General features: G+C 44.1%; 1 protein-coding gene across 1 annotated transcript in view; it reads right to left on the bottom strand.

Annotated features, from left to right (window-relative positions):
• VWF (von Willebrand factor) overlaps positions 1-11,157 on the bottom strand; it is a 241,098-nt gene extending 229,941 nt beyond the window's left edge. Inside the window, exons 1-2 of the mRNA XM_065410272.1 lie at positions 11,103-11,157; positions 8,467-8,640 (exon numbers count right to left, since the gene is read on the bottom strand). Of these exons, the coding sequence (XP_065266344.1) occupies positions 8,467-8,640; positions 11,103-11,157 (229 nt within the window). The remainder of the gene's footprint in view (positions 1-8,466; positions 8,641-11,102) is intronic.
• Between the last annotated feature and the right edge of the window lie 2,050 nt (positions 11,158-13,207).

Raw genomic sequence — 13,207 nt, 5'->3', positions numbered from 1 at the left:
CTACATCCTGTCCTCGGGCCTTGACAAATGTAATCTTGCCCCAGACATACCCATTCAGAATGCTGCTGCAACAATCATTTTCCTAGTTCAGTGGTTTGCAACCTGTGGTCCGTGGACCCGTGGGGGTATGCCCCACCATTCAAAATTTTTTAGGCGTCCGCAAATGGAAAAAGGTTGAAAACCAAAGTCCCAGGCTGTCACTTTGACCATAGTCAACCCACTCCTTGAATCCCTCCACTGGCTTCACTATCTCTTTTATATCAAGCATAAAGCTGCATGTCTTCACTTTCTAGACACTTAAAGATCAATCCGCACCCTACCTCTTATCTCTCATTCACTGTCAAGCTATTGATTTTCATCTCCAATTGGCCCATGATTCCAGGCTCCATCGCCCACTTGTTAAATTCCCAAACACACATCTTTGTGCTTTCTCCCATGCTGCCTCTCATGCTTGGAGAGCATTCCCAAGAAACATCTGCCAAACTAACTCCTCAACTGCCTTCAAATCCCTCCTGAAAATTCTCCTTTGCCATGATGCCCACAATAAACTTGACATCTGCTAGGTTGCTGGTGTTCTGTGATCATTGCCTATTATACTGACTAACACTCTCTCACTGTTTCCCACATTGGTCTGTATCCATCTGTTGTCTCTTTTCCTATACTTAGATTGAAAACTCATTGTGGCAGGGGCCATTTTGTTATTCTGTGTTTGTACAGCGCCTAGCACAATGGTGTTTTGGTCCATGACTGGGGATCCTAAGTGCTACAGTAATACAAACAATAAAGAATTTACACTTCCTGAAGATGAGACAAAGCATTACTCAACAGGTGAATAAGGGTACATCTGCACTGCAAAAAAAAGCAAATGCAGTAGTGAGTCTCAGAGCCCAGGTTAACTGACTCAGGCTTGCACTACAGGGCTAAAAATAGCAGTGTAGATGTTCAGGTTCAGGCTGGAGCCTGGGCTCTAAGATCTGGTCAGGGAAGGTTTCAGAGCTGGGATACACTGCTAATTTTAGCCATGGAGTGCAAGCCTGAGTCAACTGACACAGCCTTTAAGACTCGCTGCCATGGGGGAGGGAGGGGTGTTGGGATTTTTTTTTTTTTTGGTTGGTTGGTTGGTTTGGGGTTTTTTTTGCAGCGTAGACGTACCTTTAGGGCCCTGTGAGTTGGGAGGGTCCCAGAGCCTGGTCTCCAGCCCGAGCCCGGAAGTCTATACTGCAATGAAACAGCCCCGCACGGGCCACTCACAGGTTTTTAATTGCAGTGTAGTGTAGACATACCCTAAGACTACTCTCAGTGTGTAAAGTTAAAGACGTGTAAATTTGTACAGGATTGAGGCTGTACTGACAAGTGCTGTCTGAAACCTGCATGTGTAGCTAACTGAATTTTTAACTAATTTTGCTTCAACTCTTTTCATATCTTTTTTTGTGGTCACTTTCTGCATTTGACAACATAGGCAAGAATAAATATAAATAAGTGGAGACATACCTATCTCATAGAACTGGAAGGGACCCTGAAAGGTCATTGAGTCCAGCCCCCTGCCTTCACTAGCAGTACCAAGTACTGATTTTGCCCCAGATCCCTAATTGGCCCCTTCAAGGATTGAATTTACAACCCTGGGTTTAGCAGGCCAGTGCTCAAACCACTGAGCTATCCCTCCCCCTATTCATCAGAAAAGTTAATTTAAAGTGAATAATGCAGAATATTTGCACAAAAGAAATTCTGAATTTCTAGTCATGACTACTAGGAGTAGATACTAATTTTGAAGAGTTGTTCAGCAATTACTGAACATAACCTTACCATGTGACTTATGTGCCCAATCAAAACAAGTGTCATTGCAAATGCACACAACATACTGTTTGCAAACAAGCTTTGTGACAGGAATTAAAAGTTATTTGGGTAATAATTTCAATTAATTTAAAAGTTTGATAAAATCACAACCTGTTCACAGAAAATTCACCAACAGAGAGAAGAGGAAAAATTCACTGACTAAATTATTTGTCATGAATTATTTGTCCAGCTTTAGCAATGAGTAACCACAGCATATACTCAATATGCATCTGTTTCAACCCTGATAATTCCACACAACAGTCCTGGACACTGATCAACTACACAGGTATATAGGATCAAAGGAATTACTACACAGAATTGGTGCCATGGTCTTTCTACTGAAGTATCCTGGATCTGACAGTGGCTAGCACCAGATGCCACAGAGGGAGTTTCAAGAACCCCACAATAGGCAGATGTGAGATAATCTGGCCCTCATGAAGATCTCCTCCTAATCTCTAACAGTTAGATTGGTTTAAACTCTGAAGCATGAGGTATTTAATGCTTACCAAAACTTGTTTGCCTTGACTATTGTAACTCTTGATATTCTTTTTATCCACATAAACATCCATTCCTTCTTTGAATCTTAATGAGTTCTTGGCTTCAATGTAATACTGCGGCAGTGAGTTCCACAGTCTAATTACATGTTGAGTGAAAATGTGTTTCCTTCATCAGTTTTTAATTTCCCATCTTTTCAGTTTATTGAATGTCCCCTTGTTCTTTTGTTATGAGACAGGGAGAACACGAGCTCCAGCTTACCTTCTCTAGACCATTTGCTATTTTATATGCTTTCATCCTGTCCCCTCTTATTCACCTCCATTCTAAAGTAACAATTCCAGTCTTTTCAATCTCTCTTCATATGAGAGTTACAGCCTTCAAACACACCTTGTATGACTAGAAAGCTCTGTTGAAAGGAAACTCCAGTGGGAGCTTTGTTGATTTTTCATAGGAATAGTTTAATTTTAGAATTTCCCCACTCTCTGCTTCTATTTCCTGACTGTAGGGAAGGGCTGGGGTCACTGTTGATGAAGACTGGTGTAGAACATTCAGTAATTGATTGGTCAGATTGTGGTTAGCTTTGCACAGGAGCAGAAAGAGCAAGTGGGGGAAGACAGAACAAGAATTCCCCCTTGCTTCCACCACATCTCCTTAGCCCTGCGTAGGAACTAGTCACTATCATAGTCCTTGTGACACCTGAGCACAAGTCTAGTGGTGGGATTGATCCTGTAAAGTGCTAATCATTCTAGCCTGATTCAACAAAAGTCTTAAACACATGCTTTAAGTTAAATAAGAGTAGAGTCTCACAGAAGTCAATGGAACCATTCACATGCTTAAAGCATGGGCTTAAGTGTTTGGCTGGATCTGGAGCTAGAGTTCTTAGTGCCTTTCAAGATGGAGCCCCAAACAGAATAGGAGGAGCAAAGGCAGGACCATAGCCATGCCTCCTCTCACTGTCCGACAGGATGGGATTGGCATGGGGGAGGAATTTACACCGTATCTTTTCAAATGGTGGCATCAGGTCTGGTGCACATGTACTTGCCCAGAGGCATGATCACTGAAGTCGTGTTCATCTGTACACCCCACAGCAGACAGTGGCTGAAGCAATTGAATAGCTCTAACTTTCCCCATTGTTCCCACCCCCACCCACACACACACACATTCCCCGCCTCCTATGCAGAATCAGCTTTTTGCACAGCAAATAAGATTGTTCCCAGTAACAAAATTGTCCAAGGACATATCTACACCACAAGTGAAGGTGTGATTCTAGGACAGGTATGCATATCCACGCTAACTGCAATCTAGCTAGCACAGGTGACAAGAGCAATATAGACATGGTGGTGCAGACTTCAGAATGGACTATCAACCCGAGTATGTACCTGGGGGCCCCGTTGGGCTAGTACTGGGGCAGCTAGCCTGCGCTGAAGCTCATGCCACCACATCTTCACTACTATTGTTATCAGTGCTAGCTAGATTAAAGCTATGCCCATCCATGCTACAAACACACCTCTGTTGCTGTGTAGCTCTACCCGAAGTTATTTAATACCAGTTGCATTCCAACTCATTATTACATTTCCCCCAACATTAATTCAGAGCTAATATTCTAAATGCACACCTTGTTAATGTCTTTTGCAACCGGAGTCATTCATTTCAGATATATGCCCTCTGAGGTTTAAAACAAAAGGATGAGTCTATGTTAAATATCACTCGGGTACTAAAACCACATACTGAGGTTGAACTAGATAACAGATGCATGCAGTACTCGATTGCAGCATGTTTCTTTCTAAAACGTAGTCATGAAATCTCGGCTCGCAATCTTTAAATGGTTAATTGATGGTTATCGCACAAACCAATCCATCCAAATCTCCTTTAAAATGTGTAGTGAAATATATTTAAGGGCTTATCTGCACTCAAGAATTCTATTAATTTTACTAAATTGGAGCAAAAACCAATGCAGTTAAAAGCAGTGCAAATCCCTTACTTTGGATTAAGAGAGCCCTATATCAATTTTCATTTGGCATAAAGCTTACTTAAACTAAATTGAAATAGGACACTAATCCAAAATAAGAATGTTCGCACAAGGGTTTTGCACCCAGTTTCACAAATCACTTTCAGTGCTCAAACTGTGTGTACTCCAGCCCTGAGAATAAGGCTTACATCTACACGGCTACCCTTCTGAAACCTGTCACCATGCAAGGCACTGAATTTAGCCGTATGAAGTGAAAATCCATCAACTTCGTGAAAAAACTCATGCAGATACAGACAGACATCATCTTCCTTTCCAAATGCAAATGAATGGACATCATACCAAAAGGACTGAAGGTAAAAAATCCATTACAATCAATATACCACACAGACTATGGTGAGAGATTGTTCCACACACTCTCAAAGAAACTACGGAACTACCTGATCACATCCTATACAGCAAGTAGGAAAATATCAAGAATGAACTCTCAAAACTGGAGACTCTCATAAAAAGCCAACCTTCCACACAAACTTCCTTGTGGCTGGACTTTACAAAAACTAGACAAGCCATTTACAACACACACTTTGCTTCTCTACAGTGGACACTAAACTATCTAAACTCCTACATGCCACAAGGGGCCACAACAGTGATCCCCTTAACTCACCCAACAACATTGCTAATCTATCCAGGTATACTCTTAGCCCGGCAGAATAGTCTGTCCTATCTCGGGGCCTCTCCTTCTGCCCCACCACCCACACACATGATACAGTTCTGCGGTGACCTGGAATCCTACTTTCGCTGTCTCTGACTCAAGGAATATTTCCACCACACCACTGAACAGCACACTAACCCACAGACATAGGCACCGACTCCATGGGTGCTCTGGGGCTGGAGCTTCCACAGGGAAAAATTAGTGGGTGCTCTGTACCCACCAGCAGCCAAACTCCCCTCACTCCCGCTCCAACTCACCTCCTCCGTCCCCAAGCGCGCCGCATCCCCGCTCCTCCTTCTACCTCCCAGCGCTTCCTGCCACCAAACAGCTGTTTGGCGGCACTTAAGACTTTCCAGGAGGGAGGGGGGAGGAGCAGGGACGTGGCATGCTCAGGGAAGGAAGCGGAGAAGAGGCAGGGCAGGGGCAAGGACTTTGGGGAAGGGGGTTGAATGGGAGAGGGAAGGGGCAGGGACTTTGGGGCAGGGGTGGAATGGGGGCGGGGCGAGGGCAGTGCAGGGGTAGGGTCTAGCACCAACCGGGAACAGTGGAAGTCGGCACCTATGCCCACAGAAACCTTCCTACCAATGCTACAAGATGAAGGATTCTGCATGGACTCCTCCTGATGGTCGAAACAACAGACTGGAATTCTACATAGAGTGCTTCTGCCGACGTGCACAAGCTGAAATTGTGGAAAAGCAGCATCACTTGCCCCATAAACTCAGCCGTGCAGAACACAATGCCATCCACAGCCTCAGAAACAACTCTGACATTATAATCAAAAAGGCTGACAAAGGAGGTGCTGTCGTCATCATGAATAGGTTGGAGTATGAACGAAAGGCTGCTAGGCAAACCACATTCTACAGGCCATTACGCTCTGATCCCACTGAGGGGTACCAAAAGAAACTGCACCATCTGCTCAAGAAAATCCCTGAAGCAGCACAGGAACAAATCTACACAGACACACCCCTAGAGCCCCGGGTATTCTATCTGCTACTCAAGATCCATAAACCTGGGAATCCTGGATGCCCCATCATCTCAGGCATTGGCACCCTGACAGCAGGACTGTCTGGTTATGTGGACTCTCTCCTCAGGCTCTACACTACCAGCACTTCTAGCTATCTTCAAGACACCACTGACTTCCTGAGGAAACTACAGTGCATTGGTGATCTTCCAGAAAACACCATCCTAGCCACTATGGATGTAGAAGCTCTCTACACCAACATTCCACACAAAGATGGACTACAAGCCATCAGGAACAGTATCCCCGATAATGTCACGGCAAACCTGGTGGCTGAGCTTTGTGACTTTGTCCTCACCCACAACTATTTCAGATTTGGGGACAATTTATACCTTCAAGTCAGCAGCACTGCTATGGGTACCTGCAATTTCCACCCCACCATCAACCTCAGCCTGGACCAGTCCGCACAAGAGATCCACTTCCTGGACACTACTGTACAAATAAGTGATGGCCACATAAACACCACCTTATACTGGAAACCTACTGACCACTATACTTACCTACATGCCTCCAGCTTTCATCCAGACCACATCACACAATCCATTGTCTACAGCCAATCCCTAAGATACAACCGCATTTGCTCCAATCCCTCAGACAGAGACAGACACCTACAGGATCTCTATCAAGCATTCTTAAACCTACAATACCCACCTGGGGAAGTGAAGAAACAGATTGACAGAGCCAGAAGGACTCCCAGAAGTCACCTACTCCAGGACAGGCCCAACAAAGAAAGTAACAGAACGCCACTAGCCATCACCTCCAGCCCCCAACTAAAACCTCTCCAGCACAACATCAGGGATCTACAACCTATCCTAAAGGACGATCCCTCACTCTCACAGATCTTGGGAGACAGGCCAGTCCTCGCTTACAGACAGCCCCCCAAACTGAAGCAAATACTCACCAGCAACAACACACCGCACAACAGAAACACTAACCCAGGAACCAACCACTGCAACAAACCCCGTTGCCAACTCTGTCCGTATATCTATTCAAGGGACACCGTCATAGGAGCTAACCACATCAGCCACACCATCAGGGGCTCGTTCACCTGCACATCTACCAATGTGATATATGCCATCATGTGCCAGCAATGCCCCTCTGCCATGTACATTGGCCAAACCGGACCGTCTCTATGCAAAAGAATAAATGGACACAAATCAGACATCAAGAATTGTAACATTCAAAAACCAGAAGGAGAGCACTTCAATCTCCCTGGACACTCAATAACAGACTGAAAAGTCACCATTCTTCAATGAAAAAAACTTCAAAAACAGACTCCAACAAGAAACTGCAAAACTGGAATTAATTTACAAACTTGACACCATCAAATTAGGCCTGAATAATGACTGGGAGTGGCTGAGTCACTACAAAAAATAATTTTCCCTCTGTTGATACTCACCCCTTCTTGTCAACTGTTGGGAATGGGCCACGTCCACCTTAATTGAATTGGCCTCATTAGCACTGACCCCCCACTTGGTAAGGCAACTCCCATCTTTTCATGTGCTGTATATTTACACCTGCCTACTGTATGTTCCACTCCATGCATCTGATGAAATGGGTTATATCCCATGAAAGCTTATGCCCAAATAAATTTGTTAGTCTCTAAGGTGCCACAAGGACTCCTCGTTGTTTTTACTGATACAAACTAACACGGCTTCCCCTCTGAAACCTGAACCAAAGGGGTAATTTACAGCTCGAAGAGACAAACCTGCACTAGCTCCGATCAAGCTGGTGTGCTAAAAATGGAGTGTAGCTCTGGCAATGAGAGGGGCTAGTCACCCCAAGTAGAGACATATGGTTTCAGATGGGATCATACAAAGGGCAGCTAGCCCATCCTGCCATGGCTACACTTCTGTTTTTAGCACACTAGCACAATCTGAGCTAACGCTAATGTCTAATGTTTCCTCCAGCTGGAAATTACACCTCCAGCTCAAGGGAAGACAAACCCTAGCTCTGAAGGGGAAAATGCTGACCTTAAATATACCTGTGTACCCTCAAGGACTTCTGTGCTGAGTGGATAGATTTTCAAAGGATTCAGCACACAGTCTGCATGAGTTTCTATGGGAGCCGTGTGGCTAAATCCCCTAGTCAGCTTTGAAAATCTCCACCATCCTGGCAACATTTAAAAGACTACCCACTTTTCCTCTTTACACAAGGGCTAATGAGGAAATCCCGGTTCTCCAGTAGCTTATCAATGCAAGAACCCAGGTGTCAAAGGACATCAGAAACCAGTTTAGAGGAACAGGACCTCTATGCAGATAGGCCTGGCCTCAATAGAGCCATCAAAAGTCATTGGTTTAGCTGCCCCTCCCCTCTGGCAGAAGGCAGCATTGGGAACTCTGCTAGTGTTCTTCCCCCATGTGAAAGTATCCAAGAGAGGTGGATACTGAAGCTCTAAAATGTTCCACATTTGCTGATCTCTGATATTCTACTCAAACTCACCTATGAGCGTGAAGGAACGTTTGTGACAGTCCCCAGCCAGGAGGTAACTGCAATCCCCAGCAAAGTCATAGAAAGACTCATCAAATGTTTTGATGTGATTATCTCCAAAAAGGCTGCAGCGGGAAAGAGATGGCTGCTCTGTTTGTCCATCTGCAAGCAAAAACCTTGATGATCCTGGATATCAAAGCACAATTTAATACGTAAAATCAAGCAATCATTTTACCACCTGGGAGCTTCATGACTATGGGACAAATTCTCAGCTGGTGTAAGCCAGTGAAGTTCAGCTGAGTTCCACACATTCTTAACATTCATTGTGCCCATTGTTTAGCTTGTGTAAATCAGTGAAGCTCCTTTCAGCTACAGTGGAATGATGCCATTTTATACCAGCAGAATTTAAGGCCCGCTCCAAGATCAATTTACACTAGGCTGATCATCTGGCCTGTATTTTTACAGAAATTGTCTGAGCATATTATTCAACAGGGTGCATGGACATTTTTTCTCAATGAAATTCTAGGGTTTCACTAATAACCAGTGAAATGCAGCTGTAATAAATCTTTTTTATTTCCCCAGTACTTACTGGAACCTGATTAGAATGAAAATAATCAAAGACTAACTGAAAACATAAGTGCTGGGAATGTCCCATTTACAAACATTTTGGGCCCAATCTCTGGCCTCAGTTACACTCCATGTGACTCAATTGGACCAAATTGTGCAGATGAGCACACAGCTGGCCAAGTTATGCAAATGTTTTTCCTTGAATATCTGTTTCAATTTAAATAGGAATTTACTTTGGCTGTATGCATGCCCCTTTTGTAATTGCTTTCCTGAAACATTTCACTGGGTAGCACCTATTAGGCTAGCTCAAAATTCTCTAATTTTGTTGCTTAGAGTTAATCACCTAACTCCACATTTAGGCAATTAAATCAAGCCCCTGTCCTAGGGTTGCCAGGCATCCAGTTTTCGACCAGAACGCCCGGTCAAAAAGGGACCCAGGCGGCTCTGGTCAGCACAGCTGACCGGGCCACTAAAAGTCTAGTTGGCAACAGCAGGGCAGGCAGGCTCCAGGCCCAGTTCTGGGGAAGCAGCCGGCATGTCCCTTCAGTTCCTAGGCAGAGGAGTGACCAGGGGTGCTCCGCCTAGAAGCCGGAGTCACATGCCACCACTTCCCGGGAGCCGCGTGAACATCCTCCATCCCCGGGAAATGCCGGGGCTGCCTGAGGTCAGTGCCACCTGGAGCCCACACCCCAAACCCCCTCCCATATCCCAAACCTCTGCCCCAGCCCAGAGCTCCCTCCCACACCACACTCCGAACCTCTCAGCACCACCTCCCAGCCTGGAGCCCTCTCCCGGACCCCAACCCTCTGCCCCATCCCGGAGCCTCCTCCCACACTCTGAACCCCTCGGCCCCAGCCCGGAGCCCCTTCCTGCACCACAAACCCCTCATCCCCAGCCCCACCCAAGAGCCTGCACTCCCAGACGGAGCCCTCAGCCCTCCCCTGTGCCCCAATCCCCTGCCCCAGCCCAGTGAAAATGTGCAAGTGAGCGAGGGTGGGGGAGAGTAAGCAATGGGGGGGGTAGAGTGAGCGGGGTTTGAGGCCTCAGAGAAGGGGCATAGCAGGATTGGGGCTTCAGGGCAGGGGTGGGACAAGAGTGTTCGGTTTTCTGCAATTAGAAAGTTGGCAACCCTATCCTGCAAGTTACTACATGGGAGGACTCCCCCCACACACACACACACTGATTTCAATGGCTCTGTATAGGTTCAAGGGTCCGCCTATGCATTGTAACTTACAGGATGAAGGCTTCAGTGGCTTGATTTTAAGGAGGTGCTAAACAACTTAAACACCTATTGAAATTACCCAAGTTTGAAAAATGTTGACTCTATTTTTCACACAGAGCATAACCCTGACATGACAATCTACAGAAATTAGGTAACAATGAGATTCTCATATCTAACACATTAAGTTAACTGATATCTAAATTAGAACTGCTTTTTCTCCTTATTTCTACTGGGCCAAACCCTGCAGTACTACTTCAGGCCTTGATCTGGCAATGAGCTCCATGCAGGCAAACCTCTATGGCTGCACAGAGTCATAGAATCTCAGAATCATAGAATATCAGGATTGGAAGGGACCTCAGGAGGTCATCTAGTCCAACCCCCTGCTCAAAGCAGGACCAATCCCCAACTAAATCATCCCAGCCAGGGCTTTGTCAAGCCTGACCCTAAAAACCTCTAAGGATGGAGATTCCACCACCACCTTAGATAACCTATTCCAGTGCTTCACCACCCTCCTAGTGAAAAAGTTTTTCCTAATATTCAACCTAAACCTCCCCCGCTGCAACTTGAGATCATGGCTCCTTGTTCTGTCATTAAAGTTAATGTGGCACCACACATAGTCAAGGGTCTGTCCATTTCAGTCCATTGATTTCAATGGGAGTCCTTGTGAGGGTATGGATTTGTCCACACCACACTTAGTGCAGAATACAGGCAATAGGTAACAGTCCTCTCTATGACTTTGACGCTGATGGCATTGTTGCCTGAGTAAGGTTTGTAGGATTATAGAAGGAATAAAGAAATTATTGTAAAAAGGAATAAAAATTCCATTTTCTTAGGTATTAGAAACAACGTGCTTTCCTACCTGTTGTTACAATGGACAGAGCTAACTGCATTAGCAGGACTGTGAAACAGATCATCTGTTAAAATAAAAGATGTTAGAACATTCATTGTCAATATTTAACACACTGAGAATTGGGGGCTAGTTTTCCTGGCTCGTTTTGATTCTCATCAAGCGTCCGTTTTCTCCCTGAATTTCTTTGTATTAGTTTGAGGTTCTATTTCATGCTGTAAAATGGAAATTGAAATGGTCTTTCATGATAATCCAATAAGATCGCCCTACAAATCCATACAAAACAAACACACACAAAAAGGATGTACTCTGAGAAATAATGCATCTTCTGTTCTCAGCCGGTAACATGGGCTATCTGCATAGGAGATATGGGATGTTTGTGTTATTCTAATTTACTGATGCCTGCCTCGGGCTCCATACACCTCACGCACAATTGTTACAAAATTATTACAAAAGTTAAAAAACTTCAATACAAAGTTTCAATTACCCAACTATTGGGCAGCCCAGCAAAAGTAAAATTAACCCACCAGACTGTAAGACCCAGCTAGGCCCTGTTACGATCTACAGCCACTACATAAGAACTTACATCTTTCCCGATGCCTTAGGGGGAGAATTGCACTGTTGTTGTAGCTGTGTAGGTCCCAGGATATTAGAAAGACAAGGTGGGTCAGGTAATATCTTTTATTGTACTATAAATTATATTACCTCAAGGGGAGAATGGTATATATAAAGATCCTGCTCTAGCAAACTGATCCATGCAGGCAAACACTTCCAACCCGTGCCCAGCCCCCTGAGTACATTTGTGCTGCATTACACACACAGGTGTCTGCCCACTGAGATAAGCGTGCACAGGGCAGAGACCTGAGGTGAAATCCTAGCTTCACCAAAGTCAATGGGAGTTTTGCCATTTGCTTTGTGTTTCATCCTTTGTCTCCTCTATGTCTGTAAACTAATTTACTGCACTGCCAGTGCTATAAAAATGATCAAAATATATGAAGTGCATCTATAAGAGCTAAGAAGACATTCTGCCACATTAGGTTACCAGGTGATAGATGAGAGCAGTGTGAAATTCTACATAGATAGGTTAGATTAGCTATAGGATACAGCTGAATGCATTCAATTTTCAAACAAGCCCCCTTTGGGCCTCAGATTACAGCTGACAGAATGATTTTCCAACAGGAAATTTACAAACAAAAAATGCCCTTTTCCGAAATATTAAGCTTTCTGTGGGAAAATTTCAATTCTGTTAAAAAAAATAATAATCCAATTTTGTCAGGAAAATTTAAACAGTGACTCCCCCAAGCAGCCTGGCTGGAAGGATCTTGTCAATATCATGTTCTGCCTGTGTGAGAAAGTGAAATTGACAAGAGTCTTCTTCCAGGGTGGCAGCCATCAAGCTGAAAAAATCCTTTTTTGGGAGAATCACAATGGAATTTTTCTGGTAATCCTTTCCCATAATAACAATTTGCACTATTGACGTTTTCTCCCAATTCAGTATGGAAAAATAATTCAAAGCCACAATTTTTTTCTTGGGAAGGGATTTCCATTTTCTAACCAGCGCTACCTTAGATACATTCATACCCAATATACTGGCTCCACTAGATCATACCCAAATTTCTTTAAAAGAAATAAGTAAGAAAAGCCCTTGATAATGGAGCTTACCCATGGGACCAAATTCTGCTCCGTTTACATGGGCACAACTTCCACTGACTTCAGTTACATTGGTCTAACTCCCATTGAAGTCAATGATAGTCAAGCTGTATAATTGAGTGCAGAACTTGCCTCACTCATTTGCAAAAAAAGGATCTGTTGAAAAATGTAGTGTGTATGATGTGGCTGGTGCCTATAAAGATACAGGCACTGTAAGATACCACAATGATGGACGCAGTACAAGAACTGAAACAGAAGAGAATTAAAAAAAGGGAACAATAGGAATTAATTAGATTAAACACATATTGATATACTTTTAATCAGCATGTTTGTGGATTATATTACTACTCTGATTGAATCTACTATTGAATTTCTTTATTATCACCTTCATTTTAAGTACCAGCAAGAAAGACTAAGGTCAAGTACAAAACAAAAACAAAAACAAATGCAAAATGCTGTTTAAAAAA

Source organism: Emys orbicularis, chromosome 1, assembly GCF_028017835.1.
Source record: "Emys orbicularis isolate rEmyOrb1 chromosome 1, rEmyOrb1.hap1, whole genome shotgun sequence".
In the NCBI taxonomy this organism is placed as follows: Eukaryota; Metazoa; Chordata; order Testudines; family Emydidae; genus Emys; species Emys orbicularis.
The sequence above is the reverse complement of the archived record's forward strand: the minus strand, read 5'-3'. Positions and strand labels throughout refer to the sequence as shown.